This window comes from Simochromis diagramma, unplaced genomic scaffold (assembly GCF_900408965.1).
Source record: "Simochromis diagramma unplaced genomic scaffold, fSimDia1.1 OVJJ01000571.1, whole genome shotgun sequence".
Lineage (NCBI taxonomy): Eukaryota > Metazoa > Chordata > Actinopteri > Cichliformes > Cichlidae > Simochromis > Simochromis diagramma.
The window spans coordinates 2,377,310-2,404,887 of NW_024386885.1; the positions used below are offsets into that span (position 1 = coordinate 2,377,310).

Sequence of the window (27,578 nt, forward strand, 5' to 3'; positions counted from 1 at the left end):
AAGCAATGGGTGTTGGACATCACTGGGTGCTTTATTCTCCTTGAAATAAGGAGACTACACTACACATTTATAGAGCATATCTATAAGTTTTTAATCAGGAAATGAAGATTTTCCAACATAATTGTTAATCGGGAACAAAGAAGAAGGAGAGTTTTACACTGCATTTCTGTGGGAACAATCAGTGATTCAAACTGGATTCCACATAAACTGTTTGTTCTGCTGTGTGTTTGCTCACTTATCCAACTGAGGGTCATGGGGGGATTGGAACCTGTCCTAGCTACTGTAGGCAGGACTGGTCACTGACTTGATGCAGGGATAACACAGAGAGACAAACTACTATTCAAAAACATACACATGTATGCACAATTAAGAACTAGATGTCTTTGGACTGTTGAAGGAAGCTGGAGTACCCAGAGAGAACCCACTTGCACATGTGCAGAAAGGCCCCGGTGGATTCGAACCCAAAAAATATTCTTTCCAAGAAAATCATAATCTAGTGGGTTATTAAAAGTTTCTTATATCACACATGGTGGCCAGCACGGTTCGCAACTGAGACTTCTGTTGATAAATCCCAAAGTGCTTGAGTACTTGCTTATGCTATGCTATGCAAATGTGCAGATGGTAACTGATCTCAGAGCAGTGAAAGCAGAGCCAGTAGCAACTTTTCTAGCATGTTAATTTCCTGTTAGTTTCTCGTAACACTGGAGGTTTATCCACAATGCACAGAGTACCAGGAAAAAGACCTGCTGGCCTCTAAGTTAGCCCAGCTCAAACTTTTGTTAATGGGCCACAGACACACCAATGAAATGAACACATACTTAAGTGGAATTGGACGGAGAGTCAAACCTCCTTCATGCAAACTGGGACCACAGTTGGCACTGATAGACGATGAGAAAAACTTACTGGACTGAACACTGTTTGAGATGTAAGGAGAGAGATTTGGTCTTAATTTATGTTTTAAGATGAAACTGGGCAAGCACTAACTGCCTTGCTTGCCCCGGGGCAATGCTACTGATTTGAGATATCCTAAAATACAGTTAATGTGTAAGATGTAATTGATGTGGGGCGAGTAGTCAGTCACTTTTGCAGCACATTAGCAACATGAATGGTAGGTTTCCTTTTGTCAGTCAAATCTACAAGTCTGCATTTAGAATTGGCTTGTAGGATGCTCACTTGAGGCTTTGGATCCAGCCTCAAGTGGACAGCAGAGGAACTGCAGCTTTGGCAGTTTCTTTCATTTCTCACATCAGATCCTGGACATCACTGCCCTGGATACCATTTTCATTTTATTCAGATAAGACACAAGACAGTATTCATGATGTCATTGTGAAATAGGGCAATTATCCTGTCATGAGCTGATACAAGAGAGCATTTATCTTGCTTAGATAATATGTCTGAACCAAATCTAATTGCAGTCGATTCAATATTTGTTGTAATACTTCATCCTGATGGTAGCATTAGGCTGACATATAGCAGGATAGACTGACATTGTTATCTACTGCTAGCGTCGCTAACCTTAAATAAAAAAAAAGAGTAGAACCAGAGAAGAAGCAACTTTCTCTATAAAGCACTCCAGACTCAAACTGTTTTTTCCTCCATTGTTGCTGTTTCCACATACTTGGGAAGTAGGGAAGCAGTAGAGACTGCAGGTTTGTCAGTCACCCCGGGCACAGCACCATGTGACTACTGCTGGTGGCAGACAAAAGCCCCTCTCTTCATCAAGTAGTGGAAGTAAATCAGGCCTGTGTGGCTGTGGGGGATAGTGGGAGTAAAGCAGTGGAGAGGGACAGAGAGAAACTGCACAGGGAGCGAAGGAAAGAAAGGGAGCAGGGGGGAAAGAGACAGCACATAAACTGACAGGGAGCAAGTGAGCATGGAAGAGTGGCGATGGGAGTAAAGGGAAAAAACATGACAGAGCAAAAAAATAAATAAACAGAGGCATGGCCCGGGGGTCACTTATGGAGAAAACAGACTGACAACACAGCAATTACATCAATTTTCATATTGTGGCTTCATACTGAGGCTGTACATGAAAGAACAGAGCTCGAGTACACATTAGGGGAAGTAATTTGGGGTTTTAGCCGGAGATTTTGTGTGAGAGCACATTATTACAGTAAATGGCTGGGATGGTGAGTGCTGGTTAACAAAAAAAAAAAAAAAAAGCACACAGATTGCAGTCATACAAATGGGTATTGCCTCTAATGGTTTGAAAACAAAAGTGAGTTTTCCAGGGGAAGCATTTGAGTGACAGCAGAGTCAGTCTGAGCTGCTTTCCTCTCAGGCTCAGCCTTCTCTTTAAGGAATACATAATGACTCTTTTTCATCAATGTACCGAGTAAAAGAAAAGTCACAGGGCTCAAATGTTCTCTCGTGACAAAGGCCTTGAATGCTCACCCATTTGTGGGAGTGCATGCCTGTGTTTGTATGTGCAGTATTCCAAACAAGTATGGCCATTGTGGAGCTGTGAAGGCAACAATAGGCAGGTGGGTGGAATATGAATTCACCTCAGAAGAGACCTCTCTCCCACAGTCAGGCTTCAAAGACTTCTGTTCATTGTCTCGCTTTTCTGTACAAGTTCAAGGCTTAAAAGTGAACTTAAATATTTCATGTCCTTGAAGTGTCCTCAAAATAACAATGACAACAATAACAAAAAGAGAAATGTTTCACAGGAAGACAAACAGAATCCATACGAAAAATGTCCCGAGACTTGCATCATCATGCAAACGCTTTCATACATGAATAATTAGCATTTTATGACATGGATGCATTTCTGTGCAGCAGCAGTGAGGAAGGAAAAGTAAAAAAAACATTTTTTCACTCCTTTACCATCGTTAGTGAAATACCCAAACGCACATCATCAGTTTACAGATTTTATAGCTGGAATAGAAATGTGTAGGGCGGCTTCTTGTCAGCCACGTAGTTCAATGATGGGATTAAGTTCCTGGAGGAATAACAAATGTTTAATGTGTCACTTTTGTTGAATGGAGTGTTGAAATGCGCGCAGTGTGTCACGAGACCAGGATTTTTACAGAAGTCATAAGTGGAATGCACAAAATGAAGAGAAGCATGTTAGCAAAGAATTGCATGAATTTAATTTTTTAAGGAGATTTCTGGTTTCATCAAATCAAGTCAAATAATAAAAGTAGAGAATGTTTGAAAAACAGTGGGGAAAAGCACCCAAATGAGACAAAATAAGAAAAATAACGAGTAAAAGTCAAGTTTGTTTTATGTTGCTTTTCCTTTGTTCTGAGCTGAAGCTGTTTTCTTGGTGTTGGATGCTACAAGACAGCCTTTTTCATGGCTCTCTGATTCTGGACGTGCTGAATAAGTGGGGCACGGCTACTTTCTAAATCAAGCTGTGAAGCACAGATGCGGAGCAGTCTATTCCAGGGTTGCGGTGGTTTCTTCAGGTGCTGTTGCAGAAGAGAGTCTGGAAACAGTCAGGCTGTCAGACTGTGTTAAAAAAAAATCTGAAGTTTGCAGAAGTTGTGAGAACAAATTTTAATAGCATCGGGGTTAGATTGATTGCCATTGATGACTTTAACCTCACAGGGTCGACTTCCTGACTTCCATCAGCCAGGCCGATTGATGTGTCACTTTCCTGACACATTAAATTAACAGTTAACTTTAATTTGTAGCTTTTTTGTAGTTATATTGCAGTAATAAGAAAACCAGGACTTGGTGCTTTATTTTCCAAGTGTTACAGCTAAGTGTATTTAATGTTAAAGTCAAATATTAAAGATGATTTGATGATGAGAAAAGTGGTTTTGTTGGTGCATTTTTGATGAGAGGTGTGCATTGTCTCCCGTTATGTCTTCACAATAGCAGCCAGCTTGTGTTTTGCCAGTTGAGTGCTTTTAATGTGAAGCAGCAGGAGCAGAAAAGTTGATTTTGCATTAGCAATAACTTCATCCAGCTCTGTCAGTGAGCATTGACACTGTTTAATAAGATATAATTACACTGGAACATGCGTGCATCATTGCCTGTGAATCACTCGTGAAATACAAGAATTTTTTTACTCGGCGTTGAACATTAAAAGGATGCGGCAGGAAAACAATCCTGAGCAGACTCAAAGACTGTTATATGTTAAGGTTAAACAGGGTTAACTGAAGCTAAAAGCTCTGCTCTTCCCAGTTTGTCTTGTATTCTCTTACAGTCACGCTCAGAACGGCGAAATAGGACAACAATGTTGCATCATGTGTTTTTTCTTCAAATAAAATATCTGCTTTAAGTTAAATAAATGCTGCTTTTTTTTTTAAACATGCCGCTCTCAGAGACAGAAACGCTGAAGGAGAGAGATCAAAATGTGAGTGCTGTGTACTCGCTGATGTTGACAGGTTTGTTCAGCTCCACAGATTTACAGACAAATGCTTTTATTACCAGAGTTATTTTATTCATTTGTAATTCCTGTACATACTTTTAACTTCAGATGGTAACAAACAATCATACTTAATGAAGTGTTTCCCAGAATAAATAGATTTAAAATAAGAATAAACTGAGCTGTTTGAAAATGCAGCACTTAAAGCTCTCGGTGGGAAACACTTGTGTATCAAGCCTTGATTGTGTCTTTGCAATGTAGGTTAAAGCTTGATGGCCTCATGCTGCTCATAAATATGATTTATGTGCTAATCGGAGGCCTTTAAATATATATGAATAGAATTTGTCTTTCATGCAGCAGCTTCAGTCCAGGACAAACATCCGTCGTTGAAACAGAGACATGAAAAGCTCTAAACGTGTTATTATTAGTGACGCAATGAAAAATCATTGTCACATTTCAAGATTCTGAATCTTTCCAAACTTGCTTTGGTCTTTTTGTTATGCAAAGAAAGACAGACTCTTATTTGAGGACAGTGCTAAAGTGAAAAGATGCAATTTTCCCCTCAAGACTAAAAACATCAAGATGAGAATGACTATTTGTGGAGAATGCATATTCAAATAGCTTTTATTACATATTTTCAGCAGAAAAAACGTTGCATAAACTAGCCAAGAGCTAAATTAGTGCTAGAATAAAATTGCGACGTCACTTCTAATTAAACAGGTCAATTCATTGCAACACATGCTTACTTACACCAGACAAACCTGGAGCAATACCACCTGGTGCATGTTCAGTGTACCGACAACAGCACGTAGAGCTGCGTGTTGCATGGAGATAAGAAAAAGAAAAAGAGAGGTAAAGTGTCGTCTGGTCCACCAGCTTTTTAAGGACGCGGTGCATGCCAAAATAATCGCAGCGAATCAGCCATGCTCCCCTGGCCCGCACAGCAGTGGTTTCGTTTGAGGTGACGATGGTGATGGAGGTTCTGGTTGCTCAGAGGGGACGCAACATCTGTCAGGCCTAAGGCACAATCTCCAAATGGCTGCGGTGAGCGGAGAGACGAGCGCCCCGGAGCCCGTGGAGAGGCGCGGTGACAGAGGAGGGGAGACAGACTCCGAGACGCAAATCCAGACGGACAGAGAGATGGAGGGAGATGGAGACGGGGCTGACAGAGTGTGAGGTGCTGAGATGGAAGAGGGAGAGAAGGGGAGTTGTAAAGAAGATAGGATGGGTAAATCTAGGTGAGCCGGGGATATTCCATCAATATTCTTTTACGTGCCTTCACGGGTCATTGCCCACTTTCTCAGCAGGGGATTGAAAGCTATACAAGTCAGTGTGTGCTGCTGTCAGAGTAAGAGAGCAGAGCTCCCCTTGAAAAGCATGCTAATGCAAAATGTTGTGGAAAAGGCATCTCCAAATGACATATGTTGTTGTGTTATTTATTGATGATCGCTGTGAAGAATTCATTATTTCAGTAACTCGAGACAGATGAAGATGTCTGAAGTGGGATTGCTGCTGGTTAATTATCTAAATGGATCTTGTTTGTCTTGTCTCTGTTCATTCATAATGAACGTGTAGCTCTGTGTTTTCACACGCAGCTTGTGAGCTTCCAACTTATGTACTGCCATAAGGGGCAGCTAGCTGAGCCAAGATAGAAAACCCAATTATTGTGAGAGGCAGAAACTGACATGTTTGTCAGGTCTGGCAGGAGTCTAGGTGAGCTAAAATGTCAGGCGGCATTCAATTAGCATCGGGCTTAAATGTCTCCGATCAACAGACGGGAGTTTCGTTTAATAGGACGGATCTAACAGTTGAAGGCACCTGGTCGATGCGGAGGACGAGGCGGCGAGCGAGCACAGAAGTGATGATTATGAATGTGTGCGTCAACTCTTCTTTGCTTTCATGGCCTGCACTTAGACACACGTAGCACAGTGGAGTGTGATGGCTTGAATATTCATCGGGAAAAAGTAGTGACAGGGATTTGACTTGTCTATGCAGACACTTAGCTAAGTTAACACGATTCCACGTGGATACACAGTAGCTCGTCTTGTGCTTGAGGACTACAGTTAAATCATTAATTTCACCAGTCTCTCCTCATATCTGTTAGCATTAGCTTTGTGGCCATTAAGCTGATAGAGGATGGTGTGTTTGTGCTGTTAACACTGATACAAGGCTCATGTAAATCACATGATCTGTTTTGGGGTAATTTAAAAACTAAGCCAGACTACTTCTGCTGTAAATGCTTTCTCATGTCAAAGAGCAAAAGCACATGAAATATTTTTATTTTGAGCTACCAGAAACCACCATTACACCAGGTTGACAGTGTACTCTGAGTCAGTGGGGTAAACTGGTAGCACTCTGGAGCTATTGTTGCAAAAGAAGTGGAGTTTGGATCCAAAAATGCCACACTGGTTGTGATTTCCAGTCAAAAGGAAACAAGAAAGTGGTATTAGTCTGTGCAGCTTTCCTTTCAACACGAAGATGAGAAAATGCTTTCAAGAGACCAGCAGCTGTGCATTTCCTCTGATGCATTTAGTATATTTTTTAAACTGTGTTGTGTTTAGACTAAAACTAAACACAATGTCTACAGTTTCTGCCCAGAAGCAGTCAGAGTGTCCCAGCGTAACAAGTGGAAATCGAGACGGGAAATTTGGGCTCTCTCCTGCTCTTTCCCAACCCCAATCACAGAGGAAGACGACAATCTGCCCTTTCAGTCAGCTCAGCCGTCCATCTGTGAAAACATGTTCCTGCAGGACTGTCAACGTAAGATCAGTTCGACTGCTCAGAAACATATAGACATGCTGGATGCTGCCGTACCGTCGCCAGCGTATGTGGAGCTGAACAAAACTGATGTTCATCTCACTGCGACTGTTTCAGCTATTAGCTAAAAATCACCAGACTGCATTATTTCATAAATAAGTGAATTAAAACAAAGACATTTATAGTGTTTGTGAATTTTAAATGCTGATGATAATAAGCAAGTGTAAACAAAAACTCTTGACTGAATACATATTTAGAAAAACATCCACATATATATGCATGCAAATGTCTGCATGGATGTGGTTATAAATAAAGTCAGAACTTTAACATGCTGTTGCTGGAAAATAGAACTATGCTTTTTGAATGTTGCGTTATCATACAGCACAATGTGAAAGCAGCCAAGTTAAGACAAATTGAAAAGCATCAAATTTGCAGTCCACGTTAAAAATATTGCCGAGTATGACTTCAGCAGATGTGATCCTAATTGCAGAGTTATTAAATGTACATCCAAGACAACCTCAGTGGAGTAAATTAATATATTTTTTAATATACACGGACAGGGAAAGACGAGCTCGTGTATCAGTTCTTCAACCGCAAAGAAAATGTCACTGTGAAAGAGCTGCGTCATGGGCCATCAACTCTTTGTAAACCTTTAAGACTTGGAAGCTATAAAGTCAAAGTGAAATCAGTGCAGAAGTGCCTGAAGATCTAAGATTAGAAATTTTGGATCTGTGAACACTTTTAACGACCAGCACAGAGAAGCTCATGTGGTTGTACAGATGCTTAGGGGAAAACGGCCCTTGGCTTCTTGGCTCTCTTGACCTCGGTAAGTATTTTACTGATGAGTTTATGGTCTCAACTATTGGTTTCAAGCCTTACTGGATACAGCATTATCAGTTTTTAAATTATGGTCCTGACATTACTTTGAAAAAGGAAGTTAAAGCTTTAGTGCAGGGCTTTCCTGTTACTGCAAATTTATGAGACACAAAATCTCAAGAATTCTCAATTTTTTTTCTTTACAATCAGAACGACTGACACATATTTCAGTTAAAGGTGATGCCTGTATGATGTACGTAATGAGTTTCATAAACAAAGGTGCCAGCCATATTTAAACCTAAACCATAAATATTTTCTAATCATAACTGAGTAGTTTTGGAATCCACACCTAACCACAAAGTCTGAAAACACTAAAGGTCATTACACACTGAGCGCGTTGTGAAAAAAACAACACATTTACAACCCTAACCCTAACTCAGAAAACGCACAATGAGGCCAAAAGACTGAATCAGGTGTGTGAAAACATCTGTGAGAACATGTTCCTGCATGGACGAGCTAATCTTTTATGGCTTCTTCCTGCCTTGCATTTTTGGTTAAAGGTGCTGGCAGTGACAACAGGAGGTGCCGGGACCTTTAGCCTGTCTAGCACATGTTTACCGCTGACATTTTAACAACCTCTTGAGAATGCTTCACTCTCTCCTGGCTGAAGCTGCTCCACCTTTACTGCCCTTTGGCTTCACTTATGAGACTCAGTTCCTCTGGCTTAAGTAGCACCTGAAGCTGACTTCTGCTTCCCTTCAGCCTGTGCTGAAATAATCCAGAGTTCATTCTTTGGCTTTGAGCAACATTTGTAAAAAACAAACAAACAAGATAATCCCAGTCACTTCAGGACAAAGTGAACAGACAAACACTAGAAGTGATTTAGCAAAGTGATCTTCTTGTCAATAACTGTCTTTCTGTTGCTGCAATAAAGTCATAGTAAATAATAAGTATGAAGTAAGCAATACAAATAAATGTTTATGGCTGAAAAACTGTTGAACATGAAGAAAGTGCTCAAGTCTGTGGAAAGTTTGAACTGTCCTTGACCCCCAACGTAACGCTGCTGTGTTTGATTTCAAATACAAGATTGTTGCTGGCTCCTGGGCTCCTGCTGGCTCCGTCAATCCCAGTTCAAACTGTAACCTCAGGTGGATTTAGGTGTTTAGGTGTTCGCCTTCTCTGTCTTTTTTTTATTATTATTTCTGCTCTGCAGTCAAAAAGGATGAAGCAAGTCTAGCAACTTCTATTAAATCATCCCCAAAGGGGGCTTCCGGTGACGCCTTGATCTAATCAAGCAGCATAAGGAACGAGCTCCGTCCAGATTAATACATTACTCCTAACTACAGTTTTTAAAACTCAGCAATTTCCATTTCAACCAGCATGGCATCGTCCCTGAGAGGCAAAGGATCCAGCAAACAGGATCAAAATAAAGATAAAGGCGAGCATTTGAAGCAACTAACTTTGTCCTCGAATGCAGATGCTAATGCTACTGCTAGCACTTGTGATGCAGAAACGAGGCTATTAGCAGAACTGGAGAAGATAAGAAAAGATAACAAAGACGGGCATATGGAAACACAGCAAGCTCTGACGAGACTGGAGGCGTCTTTCAAGATTCTGAGAGAAGATATGACAAAGCTGGAAAACAGAACAACGGAGATGGAGGAGCGGATCGGCGACAACGAAGACTCCACCAGGCGTCATGAACGAGCCCTCCGGTACTTGTTACATAGAGAAATGGATCTCACAGCACGATGCGAGGACATGCAAACTAGACTAAGGCGAAACAACCTGAGGATCTATCGTGTCCCAGAAGGGAGTGAGGGGAGAGATGTTAAGCTGTTTGTACTAGAGCTGTGTAAATCAACTCTTCAACTTCCCGCTGATCTTAACATTGGAATAGAGCGAGCACACAGAGTCCTCGCTGCTAAACCCAAGAACCCCGATGCAGCACCGCGCTCACTGGTGGTCAGATTCTGGGACTTCTCTGTGAAAGAGACCATTCTACGACAAGCCTGGGACCAGAAGCGTGTCTTATATTAGGGCACGCAGATATATTTTGACCATGATTTTTCCCCGGAACTGCAAAAGAGGAGGGCACTGGTGAGAGATGCGGTAAAGCAATTAAAGCTGAAAAACATCAGAGCCAAGTGTGTGTTTCCAGCAAAACTGAGACTGTTCAAGGATGGTGGTGAGAAGACGTTCTCAAGTTTGATGGAAGCCCTGCCGACGCTGCAAGAGCTGGGGATACAAGTGCGAGTCGACCAGAGGGAGCGCATGGAAACGGAGCAATCCCGGTGCCGACGGTCCGCTGGGGGAACTGGGGCAGGTATGACCCTCTCCCTTGCCGAAATAAAAACTTTGTTTATGGAGGACTGAGATGTCACTCCCGCCGAGTTCATTTTAGTTTTTCTTGGACATAAATGTTAGGAAGAGATAAAAAAGAGTTTTTCGCTTGTACAATGGATGAAAAGTGCGCACAAAAGTGGATACCACACCCCCCCCCCCCCCACACACACACACACACTAATATAGCCGCAATGAGCCGCTCTGCGAGCGGGCAACAGCGACGAAATAACACATTGTGTTTTTCCCCCACGGAGGACTCGTCACCACCCTCCGCCCAGGGTACACCGGGGACTGGATTACTCAGGTTGTTATTAATCCAGTCGGGTACGTGGAAGCTACTGTTCTTAATGTTATTTGTTTGTTTAGTTCTAAATGTTTTTGTTTATCTTGGCCTGAGACCAATTGTGGACCATTATTTCATTGAGTATAATAATTTAGTTTTGTCTGTATAGGATATGAGTCTAAGATATGAAAGATCTAATTTGTGTTTCGTATAACGTAAAGGGTTTGAATAGTCCAATTAAAAGGCACTGAAAAACTTTAGGTGCTCCATAGCAATGCTCCAGGAGACTCACCTCTCTGAAAAGGAACACAGGAAGTTGAGGAGAGAGTGGGTTGAACAACAATATAGCTCTACTTATCAGGATGGGAGAAAAAGAGGAGTTGCAATTCTTGTTAGCCGGTCAACATATTTCCACCATGAAAATACATTTGCAGATAGGGAAGGGCACTATGTGATGGTGATTGGCTCTGTAGGGGGGTCTAAAATTACTTTACTAAATTTATATGGACCAAACGAGGACTGTCCAAATTTCTTCCAGAATATTGCATCATTAAGAGCAGAAAAATCTGAAGGAATGATCTTGGTGGGAGGTGATTTCAACTGTACTTTGAAAGCAGCTGTCGACAGACTCCCGGCACACAATGGCCCCAAATCCAAAAAATCTTGTAGTTTAAATACAATGATTAAGGAATTGGGCCTAGTGGATGTGTGGCGCCAGTTCCACCCCAAGAAAAAGATTTTACAGAGCAGATGTTATGCAAAGTTTATAATTATGCATTATTTAAAGGTGATCCCCCCCAGTCATGGTCTGAAGCTATTATTAGTGTCATCCATAAAGAAAGCAAGGACCCGACTTTATGCATGTCTTATCGCCCAATTAGCTTGCTTTGTGTTGATTTAAAAATTCTTACAGCCATTATTGCAAATAGAATTCAAAAACACTAGTGAAACCTGACCAAACAGGTTTTATTTCCCATAGGCAAGGTTCAGATAATGTTAGAAGGGCCCTCAATCTTCAGATTATGGAACAGGAAAGGGACACCTCTTCAATGTTCTTGAGCCTGGATGCAGAAAAGGCCTTTGACCGGGTAGATTGGGACTTCCTGCAACAGACTCTCAGGCATATGGGCTTTAATGAGACTTTTATCTCATGGGTCCAAACACTATATAAAAATCCCAGGTCTCGGGTAAGGGTTAATGGTCACTGCTTTTTTTTTGGCCGTGGCACTAGACAGGGTGAAGTGTTATCGCCGTCCTTATTTGCTCTTAGTATTGAACCGTTAGCTGAACTGATCAGATCCAACCCTCTCATACAAGGAATTAGAGATGAAACCAATACACAACATAAGCTGTCACTTTTCGCAGATGATATTCTGCTATTTTTAGAGAATCCGGTCACCTCTGTCCCAGCTCTTCTGAGCAACCTTAAAGATTATGGTACAGTGTCACGTTATAAAATAAATACAAATAAATCTGAGGCGTTAATGATTGTTGGCAACTGGCCCACACAGCTAGATCATCTTGTATCTTTTAGACACTCCAAACAGGGCTTCAGATACTTGGGGGTAATTATTACTCCTAAAACCAATCAGCTACTTGCACTCAATTATGATCGGTTGTTCAAGGAGATTAGGAGGGACTTGGACAGATGGAACCTACTCCCACTCACTTTAATGGGGAGGATTGAATGTATAAGGATGAATATTCTTCCACGCCTATTATTCCTATTTCAGCACCTACCCATTTTGATCCCACAGTCTGCATTCAAATTATTAGAACGCATTACATCTAAATTTATCTGGCAGAATAAACGACCAAGGGTCAGACTCAAAATGTTAATGTCTGGAAAGGAAAAAGGGGGCCTCAAGTTGCCTAACTTCAGAATGTACTATTGGGCAGCTCAATTAAAATCAATGGCTGCCTGGATTATTCGTGACTCAGAAATGCAGTGGGTATCTATGGAAGAGTATTCATTCCCAGGTATCTCCCTTCGGAGTCTCCCACCCACAATAACGGAAAAAGATTAAAATAACTAACCCATGGGTCAAGCACACCGTAAAGATTTGGAACCAAGTGTTGGAACAAAATGTTAAAAGGGAATTTGACCATGTCTCGAGCGGTTCCCATAAATAGAAATGTTGAGGTGGGCGGAGAAAGGATTGATTACAGTCAATCAGCTGTTTGAAAAGAATACTCTTAAAAGTTTTGCCCAGCTAAGGACTAAATATGCTTTATCCCCAGGGGACCATTATAGATACTTACAGTTAAGGGACTACATTACAAAGCATAAAGACTGGGACAATATTAGAAGAGAACCAATCGGGTTGGAAAACCATTTTATAAAACTGCTTGAAAAGTCGGGTACATCGAAAAACCAAGTGTCTTTGATCTACCAGAAACTGCTGGTTGACATGTCTGATAATACCTATCATATAAAACAACAATGGGAAATGGAGCTCAATATAATGTTGGATGATGTCACATGGGGGAGTGTCTGTTGTGGCTGCCATAGAGGGGTGGGGAGTCAAATGTGGAAGGAATTTGACTGGAAGGTTAAATTAAGATTTTTTAGAACTCCACTGAAAACCTTTCTATCCAAAAGTAGCGTCAGTGATAAATGTTGGAGAGAAGGTGGGTTTGTGAATGTAAATGTTTGTGTATGTAAACTGTGTTTACATACAACAGTACTGGATGGATGTCAAGAACATTATACAAAACATATTGTCAGTCAACCTCCCAATGGATCCTCTGATCTTTTTGTTGGATATCTTTCCTGATGGTTTCTCCTATGAGCAGCACTTTCTCCTGCATCTCCTCCTCATGACTGCAAGAAAAATGATAACAATTCACTGGCTCAAACCAGAAACACCCACAGTTGCCCAGTGGCTTCTGAAAACTAGACATGTCTATACGATGGAACGGATAACAGCTCAACTACAACTACATAATGGCAATCTTTGAGAAAAAATGGAGACTAATTATGAAATATCTTGAAAGGACACTCAAGCCTTAACATTGTTACATCTGTGCTTAGGTATTGGTTGGTATGTATGTATGTATGTATGTATGTATGCATGTATATGTGTATATATGTTTTTTCTTTTAAATTAAGTTCTGGAATAAGCCTCACCATTATATGCTGCAGATTTGGTCTCAGGTCATGTTGTTGATGTGAATTGCCTTGTTATTTTTGGCAATAAAAGTTCAAAAAAAAAAAATTATCCCCAAAGCTTGAAAATTGAGTTTCCCCAGAGAAAGAATAAATCTCAAGTTGTTTCTTTTGTTCCTCTGCTTTCCCGATCTGGACCTGCTTAAAGTCTCAGCAACGAACACTATTTATTGCTGAGTATTGCAAGAAATTAGTCATAGATTTATTGAGAGGAGTTGGTATCCAATTACAGGCTGAATATATGAAATGGAAAATATGAAGCTAATTTTATTAATATTCTCTCACAGAGTATTTATGCTGCTGCAGTGGTGGATTACACTCCTTACACATAAATGTCCTCCAGCAGTCACAAACATGCTTCATTAACCTTTGTCATATTCAACCTTTTTGGCCTCATAATTTAGTCTCCCACACACACACACAATCACACACACACACACACACACACACACACACACACACACACACACACACACACACACACACACAGAGTGTGAGTGCTGATAAGAAAAGTTTTAGGGCAAAGTTCCTAAGAATTGTGACCAGACTGTTCAGTGCTCAGAAGGGCACTACATGTTAATCTGTGACTTTGAATTTGATTACTGTGGGTTCATTACTGCACCATTATTAAAGTTCTGTTTATATTACCGATTACAAATGTGACGCCACAGATCTGTTTGAAAGTAATACCCCGAGTTTGACTGTTGTTTTCTGCAGTAGGAGTATTAAATAGCACTGAATAGCACTTCAACACTCAGCAGTGAGCTGAGACATAAAAAAGAAAATCTAAAAATCTTCAGTCTTTTTCATGGATGGATATTCACTGTCCTTTGAAACTGCAATCATTTTGTTAAAACACCATTTCAGTGACGAAGAATACATTTTTAAGTGCCGAGCTGGGACAATTGTGGGGTTTCTGCTGACATTGAGACGCTTTTTCGTAAAGCCGCAAAATGTAGCTAAGCTTTAAGCAAACTGTGCTTCTTTCCAGCCTGTTTGCTTCTGTCTTCTCAACTGTACTTAAACAGCCTTTAGAATCACTTTCCAATGCATACATTTAAATGTGATGCAAACAGCATATACAACTGCAAAGAAAACGAGGAAATGAAGGTAATCAGCTGGTGGAAATCAAATTTGGCAAGTGAAAGCCAAGGAAAGAAAATCCAAGATATGAAACTACCAAAACCGGACATGAACCGTGTCTCATGGCTGACAAACCTAAGAACCTCTAAGCACTTGGAGATCCAGCGGCTGTGGCATATGGGACTCTATGAATTCAATTCAGTTTTATTTATACAGCGCCAAATCACAACAACAGTCGCCTCAAGGCGCTTCATATTGTAAGGTCGACCCTACAATAATACACACAGAGAAAAACCCAACAATCATATGACCCCCTATGATCAAGTACTTTGGCGACAGTGGGAAGGAAAAACTCCCTTTTAACAGGAAGAAACCTCCAGCAGAACCAGGCTCAGGGAGGGGCGGGGCCATCTGCTCCGACCGGTTGGGGAGAGAGAAGGAAGACAGGATATGAGCAGCAGTATTTGGTGCACTGGGATCAGAATGTGTTGAACTGTCATGCCGTCATGGATGGATGTTTGGGTTTGTTAACAAGAGAAAAACAAAACAAAACACACCTAGATATAGTTAAATTGAATTGAATATTTGAAATGGAATATTTAGACCTCACTGATTACAATTATCATTTTTGACACAGACACAGACAAGTAAAAAGACAAGATATACTTAATCTATCTCAAAGTTGAGAAAGATTCAGATTCAGTCTTCTTTCCATCTGAGGACTGCAAGTAAAATCTTCACCCTCCTCCATACTCAGCACTAATCTTTTGTCTGTGCACCAGATAAATTTAGATTTCTTAAAGATTTTTGTACAAAACAGCAGTTTCTTGCAGCTAAAGGCAAAGTTAGGTTTAAGCAAACAGTACCTGAGTCCCTCTAAAAACCAAGCCCCTCAGCAAAAAGAGGCTAAAAGCCACATTAGGTGCATTTACAGGTTTGTCTCTGAATCATGTCAGCCATTGCTTTTATTAAAAATATTCATTAGTGGAGCTTACTCATTATAATGAGTGAGAATGAGAAAAGGCCACAGCCTACACCTGAAATGCGTTCGAAAAGGATGCAACATTTTCTCATCTGACAAGTTTCTTTGCTCTTTGTCTAAAATGTAACATTTATTAGCTGCATTGTCTCTGCCATTTCTTCTTTGTATAAGAGTGTGGAATCCAGTATCTGTATTCAGTCCGTTCATGCATGTGTTAGCTTTCTGCGCTGGGAGGAGCCCACACAAAATGAATTCATGAGAGCTCGTGTGAACCTCTACATGCAGAAGTTTTATGTCGAGCCTCTTTTGCATGCTGGGATGCTGCACGTGGAGCGAGTGAGGCGAGAGACTGAATGCAAACCAGGCAAAACCAAGCTATTTTCACACCCTCACTTTGTGGAGCTAAACAACATTACGCTACAAGAATCATTTTTTTTTCATGTTGTGGTGTCTGTCTGACAGCATCATCCATTATTTGTCCGTGTCTGAAAAGGTTAATGAAATGGTCTTTTTTTAATACAAGAGAGCAAAGCGGGGGAAAAAAAAATCCCCCCCAAAACAGAGCCATGCATCATAGCTGTAGTAATTACCATATTGTATTTACACATTGTAACAGGCTGTATTGATCTCCATATTTTGATGTATACTAGTGGATTACACATTTCTGCAAGCATGCCAACAGTGTTTAATGTTCCTGTAATCCTCCACTCACTACAAACACAACAGCAATTATAAAGTTGTCTGTTATTGGACCTGCGTCGCTGTTCCAGGGAATGAGAAAACCCTTAATTGGGGTTTGTAGTTCAGACAGCATTCGAGTGCGTTTGATTGGATTGGTCAGCATGTGGCTCACGTATGTAACATTATATCTGCCTTCTGTGATTGATGAACTGGTGTTAGTGGGCCTGCCTACCACGGCTGCTGTTACCCGAGCAAGTGCTGACAAATGACTCACCGGCATGAGTGAACAGAAACACTCGACCGCACGCTGCCACACCGAGACGGATATTGACTGTGAGAGCAGTGTGTCTTCTCATTCTCTCGGCTGTCTGGTGACATAATGGCCACACGGAGATTGTCATGCTAAAGGCCATCTTTAAACCTAATGTAAGACACGGGGACTTTTCTTTATACAACTTTACACGACTGCTTTTATCGACACGTTGGCGTCACAAACGTTGCGAGAGCTTCGGCACTTTTAACAGCCTGTAATTGAGAAAAAACAGAGCTAGGCTTTCACAGTTATGAAACTCGACAAATAAGATTGGGCTGACAAAGGAGTCAAACTCTGCCTTATATACTACCTTTTATATTCTTAGTCACCAAAAAGACTCAGACCATAGAGAGGATGGATAAAAGCTTATAAACACAGGGCAACCATTAGGATAGGACAGTAGAAATATATGACACTGTTAACGATAGAACTTAAACACCGAAACATTCAGTAATAATGCTCTAATATTGAAGGTAAAATGATCATCATGCACATAAGTGAACTTTCAGTTTTCCCATTGGACTGTTTTAGGTTCTTAGTTTGGAAACCTGTCATTAATAACACTGACCAACAGAAACAGCACTGAGCTAAATAGCAACGCGACAAACATTCTAGTCTTACAGTACCTATACTTATATATCTATAGGTACCTAGAAAAGTGTCTGTGAACTGTGATCACATTAAACACACTTATCTTTTTCTTCTTCGAGAACTTTCAGCAGCTCAGCATTTTCTGTCTTATCCTGCAAACTTTTTTCATATACTTCCCAGATATTGCTGTATTTGTATTCTGCCAGGAACACTGTGCTTTACTGTCTCCTAATGTTCGATCCCAAAACTTTTAGATTAATATTTTCAGCTAATAAAACTATATTCGTCACTTTTTCAGCCAGTACAGCCTGTATGTAGTGTAAAATTTACCAGGGCTCTTGGAGCTCCCCTGCAAGCCTATTGCCTGTGGTACACAGTAACACATTTGTAACAAATCCCTTTCCCTCCAGCCTTGACAGGACAGTAGGAGAACAGTGGGGATGTTTTTCTCATGTCCTGTGGAAATTAAACCCTTTCCAGAAATGGATGCTGAAGCAGTGCTTCCTCTAAAACATTTACAGCACATTTTGCCCCTTAAGTCGGTGTTTGCATTCTTTAACATCTTAAAATCCGTGAAGCTGTCGGCCAATTGGTTAGGGATAGGTTTAGGTTCACATCTACCCCTTTATATGGAATTGTCACCTAATTGACATCCAAATGCAAATTTGCAAGTCCAGAATGTGATATTCATACCATGCTTAGTGGAACTGTAATAATGAGTTCCCCCACCCTGACTATCATAGCTGAGCGTTGTAGATATTGTGAGAAGACAAATTCAGGAGTAGCTCAGAGTGGAGTCACTTTTTTGAGCATGTCCAACTGGGAGGAGACGTAGATCTCACTGAGGGCAGGGAGCTATGGACGTCTCAGCATAGACTGCTAACCCAACACATCACCTGACCAGGATAAGTGATGGATGGATTGATTATCGTGGTCAGAACTGTCCTGACGTTTAAACCAGAGTTCTGATGGTTGTTTTTTGCTTGTGTTTTACTCACAAACACCTTCTAGTGTCTGACCTCAGCAAACTGTCTGCTACTTTACTGCTACTCCTGATGCTGACAGTACTTATGGCGGTTGAGGTCCACCGATTCAATTATATTTGCATCTGATAATAAGCAGGAATTTTGGACAGTGTTTTTTTGTCCTTTTTCTGGGGGCTGTGCCAGAATTTGGCAAAAGAAAAGTTGGACCTCTAAGAAGAGAAAGAAGCTCATGGGAAATCAAAGCTCTTAAGGCCTGACTGAGCATAGGCAGTGAGCATGAAGACAGAGACAAACAGCGGGTGCACGCTGCCGCTGTTACACACACCCATTTACTTCAAGATGTATCATACTGATTATATCATCAAACCTAACAGATACAAATTATTTTTCGCGATATGGTATCATCAGTGGAAAACTGACTGTGGATGACAAGTTTTTATATGCTAATCTGCAGCCTCACTGGTAATAATATGCTTTATATCTCAGATATGGTAATCAGTTCTGATTGACTTGTCTCTGTGTATTTGTCTTTTACAAGTGGGTGAATTGGAAGAAAAGCGACAAATAATTCAGCACAATCAAAGAAGAAAACTCACACGCTTGCATTTTGATGCACAAATGTTTCTCTGTAGGCTATCCTCCGCTGGCCTGTCTTTCTGCTCTGTTTGGGCTAACTGTAACTGCTGCTGTTTTGTGAGCTGTTTTCTCAGCCTGCTTGCAGTGTCCCTAATCTTTCATCTTTGTGACATTTTCAGATCATGCTGCTAACCGATCCGGAGATAGAGAGCAGCCTTCTGATCAGCTCTGATGAAGGAGCCACCTACCAGAAGTACCGGCTGAATTTCTACATCCTCAGCCTTCTCTTCCACCCTGAGCAGGAGGACTGGATCCTCGCCTACAGCCATGACCAGAAGGTGAGAGAACGGCTGAGGCGAGTTCAGTGGCCAGTTGTTCAAAAGGAATCAAAAGAGCGTTAAGTAAGATAAGCAACAATGAGGGCAGGATTACAGTGGCCAGGAGCAAGACGGATAAACCTGTTACACAAGAGTTTAGCTCAAGCACGGGTCAGAGTTCACGAGTTTCACTTGAGAGGGAAGCAGATAAGTGAGGATAGTAATATTAAAACTGGCGTGGAAGCCCGTTTCACCAGGAGAACAGGAGAAAGATGGGAATCATGATGCTTTTAGTCAGACGTGTATGCTGAAGTTCACTTTGAAAAAATCTGGCTCATCTTCTGACTTTACCTCTGGAGGCAAAGGCCAGTGTCACAAAGACATCAAGATATCAAATAACATGATATCAGCTTCGAGCCTTCTTGTTTTGTGTGACCAGTCATCGTTTGCAAATGTGGAGAAATTCAAAATGACATATAATGTAGTCCTCTGTTTTTAACAGGGACAGTACTTTAGCCTTGAGAAATGCCAAGTTATTCTGAAAAAGACTGACAGCACTCACTAGACAAGCAACACTAAGACAACAAACAAGCCCTCTATGGAAGGCCCAGTCCTTAACTTTATTTCCTTTTGCTTTATTCAACCCAGAGAATCCTTTTTTCTTCCTCTTGGTGGAAGTGGGCTTCCATACACTGCAGCTGTGTGCTGTTTAAAGAACCATGTTCACGGATTAGTGATTCAGAAGTTAAAATGCACCAACCCAATAATCCAGAACCCACACAGCTCAGCTCACGCGGGCCTGCAGCTACGTAACGAGCGGTTTTAGGTTGAGAAATTCCTTTAAATCTCTTAAGCATCTTAGCTGTTAACAAGTCACCTGGTTTGAATGCTCTGCATTTCAAAATGATGCCACCACATATGAAGCCAGACTTTATAACACACCTCCAGCATGGCTAAAACGAGGCTTCTCAATGAGGAGAATGAGCCACTTTAAAACTTCAGTGGGCGCAGTCTCACTGTGAGTGATATTAATTCATAGAAAATGTATTTTGAAAGCCTCATAAACATGTTGCATTTATAAAACAAGGTGGAGTCTGTTGATTTTCCATTTCTGTTTTTATAAACAAACAAACACCTGTTCATCCTCAACCCGTTTATTTATTCAGCACATTTGCTGAACCTAAATAATTCACGGGTGGTATTAGCTCTATATATGGAGGATTTCTTTAGTTGTTTATCTCTTTGTAGGTTGTTTAGCTTATTGGGTTCTTTTAAGCCACAGACAACATACTGAGAGTCTCACGGCGTCTGAATTTTGAGATAAGTAAACTGAACTTGGTTTAAAACGTACAGATATGAAGTTAAAACCAACTGGTCACCCAGATGTTTCTCAGTATGTATGATTTGTTCGTCAGTCAAGCTCTGAAAGTGCACCTGAAACCATTTTTGTATTGGTAATAAAATAAAATAAATAAATCATTTCCTGGGGAATTTGTGCGTGTGGTAGAAGCTGAACTCGTGACCTCTGACCTCTATCATGCTTATGACTGTTTCTGTTCTTTTGAAATGAAACAGCTTTGACTTTATCTGAGCTGTATTAAAGCACACAGTAGCTTTGTTCAGACTCTGAACTTACTAACGATCCGTCGGGGGGAGCCAAGGTTTTGGTGTTTTATTGACCCAATTTGACGAGCGGAGTGAACTCTCTGCTGTGAATTCATTCAGCTCCTCATTTCCGTCTAAAGTTCTCGAGTTTCTAAAGAACTGTCAAAAAAAGAAAGCTACACTGAAATAACTATGAACTAAGCCTCAGTACTGACACTGACTTTTTTTTCTCAGTCATCATTTTATTAGCACACAAACTGAAAATTAGAGATTGGAGAAAACACTGACTCATCTAATGTAGGAAGCAGTGTGGGGAGAAAGTAGCTGTATGTCTGAGGCAGAAACAAAAAGAGGTGGAATTTATAGACATTTTAAAATGACCGTCTGCATTAATAAAAATGCTTTTCTTGCAGCTCAGCCCATTTGGGTCTAATATTTCAGCTGCGATGAATAATGAAGGGATCCTCCTTTGTTGTGGACGCGTGGATATGTGGATGTACAGAGTGTGGGTGAACTTGCCTGTCTCTTTTACAATGAAAGTAAATCACGCTCTTACTGATGCTTCCAATGCGCACAACACACACACACACACACACACACACACACACACACACACACACACACACACACACACACACACACACACAGTTGGCCTATCAGTCGTAGGGACAGATTTACTAAATAGGGTGTGAGTGCAAATCCCATGTGCTGCTGATAGGTGTGGGTAGGTTTATGGATGATTGACCAAACCACCTTTTCTGTTTTTCTAAACAGGTCAGTTCATTTCAACATGACACACCTCGTCTGCCAAGAGCCGTGCAATTTAGCACAAGGTTGCAAACTAAGAGATATTCAGCTGCAGATCAACAGGACAGGCACCGCTTGTTAATTGGAATCAGGAAAGCACATAACTATAGACATATAGGCCATACACATGTACAGAGTTATTATGAAGGAAACGGTTGTCAGGTTCAAATGTAGTACTGCAAGCCATACGACAGTTTTCTATTGTCACGTTCTGTGGCACTGTTGTACTAAGAAAGCTTACAGTACTTTAAGGGATAAAACCAACTGGAAATGTATATGTCACATAGTGTCAACGTGCACACAGCTGAATTTGTCCACCACAAAAAAACACAGTCATGTGTGCTCTCCGTGGTCCTGAAATGATAAAAAGGATCTACTGGATTCATGCCGTAATGGGTCGGGGCTGTTTAGCAGCAAAGGAGGAACCGACACAGTCTATCTCTGCATGTGGTATTGCTGCCGCACAACAGCAAAGAGCACACTCTGCGGATCTGTGATTCTTTGTTATTAAACATCATAATTTTTCAGCATTTTTGGTTTTAATTTTCAGATTTTTGTCCCATTTTATGAGGCTTGGGTTCAAGAAGAGCCCGTGTTTGTGGTTAAAACCCGTCCTTTCATAAAGGTAGTTATGTGTCGAAAGCAAAGCCGGGGCGCGGTCACTGATGGTGGTGGAGCGACACATGATGTCACAGGAACAGCACCAACGCGGCGCTGTCAGGTGATGTCCTGCCTTGCATCACCCAGCAGATGATGTAGTAAACAGTATATTAAAACTTCATGCTCTGCTTCTGTACCATTTCTTTGCTCGCTGTATGTCAGGTGTCAGGACTTGCTCAACCCCCCCTTTCTTGCACTTACACTCGCTGCCTCCCCCACCCAGCTGTGCTCCCACCCACATGCATTATCTCCACCCCTAAAGTGCTTCTCTTTCAATCTGCTCACCTCCTTTTTGGCAGTGCTGTTGAATTTCTTGACTAAGAGACCTTTTGGAGGTTGTAAAGACTGCGTCAACCCCCTGCACCCAACTTAACAGTTGCTGTCACTTGCTTGGCTACATACTAACTTGCTGTAGGAGGGTAATTAGTCAGAGTGATTTCCTGCCCCCTCCCACTTCCTTTCTCTGGCATCTGCTTAGCACAGCGTTGCATAGATGTCATGGAAATCTTATCAGCCGTGCTGTTTGCCATTTGTCTCGTCGCTGTTCGACACGCGAATGCGCACGAACCAGATGCGATAGTGAATATATAGTTTGCATATACTTAGGATGAGGCAGGTAAGCTTCGTGTCTCAGAAGCCCCACTGCTTTCTACAGTCACCATCATGCTGAGTGTTTAGCTGTTTTTTTTATTTAAAGATATTGAGCAACATAGTCATATAATTAAGGCTTTTAAAGTGAAATGCTATTAGAGAGTAATTAGTAAAACTTTTTTTCAAAAACAGAATACAATCATTGATTTGACATCAGTAATAATCTATCAAGATACGGTCTCATGGATGTTTTTTGAATGCAGGCCTCCATGCTACCCTTCAGCACAGAGTAAATATATGCAATTAGAAAATAAATGAATATAAACAAACAGAGTCACATTTCTGTTATCCACTAATAAATGATTGTTTACACATTCTGCATGGCTGGCCATGCTTAAAATGGAAAAGGGTCCAGCCTGAAACACTGAAATAAGTTTCATGGCTCATTAAATTCCAGCTGTAAGCTACAGAGTAAACGGATTTGTCAGAGAATGCAGTTGTTTGGGGACAAAAAGACCGTCAAGGTTGTTGATATACTGAGCAAGCAGCACGCAGATGCCTGCATAATCATCAAACAAACAAAAAATGGATTGATGTGATTTTTTACATTTGATTTCAAATAGCACATAAAGAGTCAGAGTAGGATTAAAATGATTAAAAAAATCATAGTTTTCATGGTACAGTCAGACGCACAGGTCTGCAGATATTTGACTGTGACTTTTCTGCTTCCACTTCATAAAATATTAAATAGATTTTAAAAGCCTTTATGAAATATTTAATGAAACAATATTTTGTGCCTATTTTAAAAAGGAATTCAACTCATTATCATATTACAAACTGTTATATTTAAACATTTTATTTGATGTTTTTGAACTTTCAATTTAGTATTTTTTGTGATAACAAACAAACACAATGTTAACATTCTCTGATAAAGGACCACAGAAGAGAGAAAAACAGACCAAGATCAATAAAATAAAATATCATGAGGGGAGTTTATAACCTTATAGTGCAACATTCAGGATTCTTGTTCATTCACCAGGTTTCTGGTCACACAGTTTCATCTCTGGTGGACGCTCACTGTCATTCACTCTGTTGTGTGAACTCTTTTCAGTCTCTGTTTCCGTTGTGTTATGAATGGTGGGCTTGGTTGTTTCCATTTCACAGTTATCATTTTCTTAGCTATCAATAGGAGTATCTGTAGATTCTTTTTTTTGTCTGGGCTATATGCCTCTCTAGGTATAACTCCTAAAAGAAATAAGGTTGAATTTAATGGAGGATTAACTTGTAGGATTTTCTGTTTCTTCTTTGGTTCTTTTCCAGAATCCTCGAATTATTGGACAATCCCCACAAATATGTGAATAATCTGCTGTTTCCCCACATCTCCAAGGGCATAGTTCTTTATTAGGTATATAAGATACCTTGTGACAGCTTTTGCTTCCCATATATTATCAGTGATTATAGCATTTAATTCTAATTACCAGTTCTCCTTAATATAAACCGTATTTTGGCACGACTCATTTATTTTGTAAATATGAGAAACATGTTTCTTAGTTGGGAGATGTTTTTCCATAATATTAATATTTTAGCATTTTATATCCAGTTATCCTACATAATACATTACATTATACATAATTCTAAAGAATATAGATTTAAAAGACTGTATTACAAAAAAAGCATGTCTAATACAAATCGCGCCCTAAACGTGAGCACCTCCTTGATGAGTTATGCAGTCCCACCGTTTTCCATCACTTCCCTCGTCTCAAACTCGTCATCTGCAGCAACATTACTGTCATGAAAAAGCTTATAACATAAAAACATCATTGTGAAATATGAAACTGAATATGAAAAAAACAAAAATCAAATTAAAAACAGTCAAATTAATTATGAAATACCATTTGGCCAAAACAATTAGAACTTTAATAACTTCCTTTTGCAAATAGATTCTTGGTTAACACAGCGGTATGGTACAATAAAATCCCATTATTGATGTTTGTGGTAGCGTGTGCGCCTGTCATCTTTCTGTCTGTAAACTAGTGGTGTGTCGGTCGTGAACGAAACGGCCCTTAGAGCCGGGTCTTTGAGGTGAACGACGCGATCCGACTCCTTATTTGGAGCCATAGGGTTTTTTCTTTCTCTCTCTCTCTCGCACTTTTTTTCCGCTTCACTCAGGGGATTTGTAAAGAAAAATACAAACACACACTGATACCACTGTTATTATTACTGCTGTTATTCCTGAAGAACAGATCATTAACTTTATGAACAAAATCTAGAATATCAGTGTGCCGAGATCACAAATTCAGTGTAATACGTTGTATCTTGAAGACAGATAATTAGTCAATTAGTCTTTCAGTAATTCCATAATTGCTTGAAGAACACAACTTGAATAAGCTGAAGTCTCTCAGTTCTCAGTGGATGTGAGTCTGGAATGAACGGAGACACTCGGGGGCTCCTTTGTGGACATCTGGATGCATTACACACAGATTTTCACATGTATTCTCTGCTTACTGTGTAAACGATAAAATCTCAGCTTCCAGCGATTTACCCACCAGTGAATAACGTCTGTATGGAGACCACCCACTACGCTTTGGCTCCTCATATCTCATATGTCGCTGCAATTTGCAGGCTTGTTACAGCGAGGCACATTTCTGTAGCGTATGAAAAGCTGCACCCTACACATTTCATTCTTATCGTGTTTTTCATTGTGTTAATGGCTTCATGGCAAAATATTCTCTGTAAGAGTTCTCTAGTAACGCACAGCCGTGTGGGAAGACAGACAGTGATTACACTGCTAGATGTTTTTAAGCCATGTTATTCATTTGCAGTGTTTGAATATTATGTAAATTTTAATCTAATTTAGTACCTTCGACTCGAGCCAAATATGTGTGTGAGATATTGTGAGAAAGCTCGTCTCCCACTCCTCGTTACGCTGCTGCTGTTAAATTGACGAATAAATCAAGGTGTGAAAACAAACCCACAGTAAAGAGTAAACACAGCTCGTGATCTGAAAAAGGCCAGTGTTATATAAAACGGTCAATTTCAGCAAGTGTTAAGATGCATGTGAAGAAATACTCATGTCTGGTTGTCTTTCTGCAGCTCTACAGCTCGGTGGAGTTTGGACGGAGGTGGCAGCTGGTGCACGAGCGAGTGGCTCCCAATCGTTTCTACTGGTACGTACGGTGCGCTCGATAGTGTAGGATAGTTCCTAAATCAGCCATGATGCAGAACGGTTTTTGTTCTTTACAAATTACAGCATTGGCTTGCACAACGCATCCAACCGAGCCCGAATATTTCTTTATTTATAGTGTTTGTAAATTTTTAAAAATATATTATTTTTTTCAAACAAGCCAGCTGATAACATTTTTCATATTCTAGGAGAAAAACATGCAGCTCATCCATATTTAGCAATTGTTTAAAGTCTGTGAAATTGTGACAATCCTTCTCTCCCCCACCAACCATATAATTGCTGTCCAACTGTGCTCAAGCATGTTGTCTGCCCTCTGTTACGGTGACACATCATCATCTGAAAAGGAACGTTTTTTGCAGTCCTATTGCACTACATGACTCCTGTAGAATCAGCTGTAGCTGGAATAACTTGTAGTGTTCATTTTCTGTGTGACTTTAAGCCTCTCACATCATTGTGGAGGAATTCGTTCCCTCTCTTCTGTAACCTTGCTTCATTTCATTGACGTTTGCAGGCATTTGTTTATGCACAGCTCTCACCACAGTCAGATTAAGGTCTGTCAATTTAACTCTTGCATAATCGTTTTCAGTCAAGCTTTATTTTTCTCACATTTGACTCAGGGATACTTTAGTATGAGGAGTTCTTGACTGACTTAATAATTGCAAGCTGCCCAATGTCCTGTGGCTGCAAAACAAGCCCAAATCATCAGCCTTCCTCCGTCATGCTGACAGTTGGTTTGAAGTGTTTGTGCTGATATGCTGTGTTTGATTTTCACCAAATATGGCGCCGTGCATTTCAGCCAAACGTCTCCACTTTGGTCTTGTCTGAAGATTTGTGGTTTGCCCACAGGCAGTTTTGCATGTCTGAGCAGAGTCAGAGATGTAGTTTTTGTGAATTTGTTGGGATGCATACAACCTTAAAAAAACCTTTTTCACATGACTGTACATAATTTAAAGGGTTTTTTTTGTTTTTTTTAAATCGTCACGTGAGAAAAAGTCAACTTTCAAGTAACGTAGTCGAGGCATTTTGAGAAAAAATAGAATTAATAGGCCTTGTGATGTGGTGCTATATAAACAGTGTTGGGTAAGTTACTTAGTAATTAGTAACTTAGTTACATTGCTAGTTACTTCTATCAAAAGTAACTCAGTTACTCGTTACTTTCAAAGTAACTAGTTACTAGGGAAAGTAACTTTGGTTTTACTCAGAATGCTCTTATTAATGTGTTGCTTCCCTGACTGAATGTGCATATTTCCACGAGAGAAATCTCACGCCTGGACCGTCGTCGACTGCTGCCAGGATTCTAGCCTACGTCACAGCGTCACGTGCGCTTTTTATGTCCAACACAGAAACTGCAGTCGTGGTGCTTTCAATTGTACTTGGATCTCGGAAATTCTGCCTTCCAAGTAGGAAAATGTAGGTAACTCCAGACTGCAGATAAGCTGCATATGTGTTTAGTAGTCATTTGTTTTTGTAGAGGGCTAGCAAAACAACCGTTTTCAAGGGCGTCGCCATATTG

The 27,578-nt window shown here is 40.5% G+C and overlaps 1 protein-coding gene across 6 annotated transcripts in view; it reads left to right on the top strand.

The window, feature by feature from the left end:
* Positions 1–27,578, top strand: part of LOC120734616 (VPS10 domain-containing receptor SorCS1) — a 182,636-nt gene that overhangs the window by 102,767 nt on the left and 52,291 nt on the right. For all 6 annotated transcript variants that reach the window (XR_005696049.1, XR_005696050.1, XM_040033517.1 and 3 more), the window contains exons 4-5: positions 19,081–19,239; positions 25,975–26,048. Coding sequence is in view for 4 of the 6 variants with exons in the window: in XM_040033517.1 (XP_039889451.1) it covers positions 19,081–19,239; positions 25,975–26,048 (233 nt within the window). In the remaining 2 variants the exon portion in view is untranslated. The remainder of the gene's footprint in view (positions 1–19,080; positions 19,240–25,974; positions 26,049–27,578) is intronic.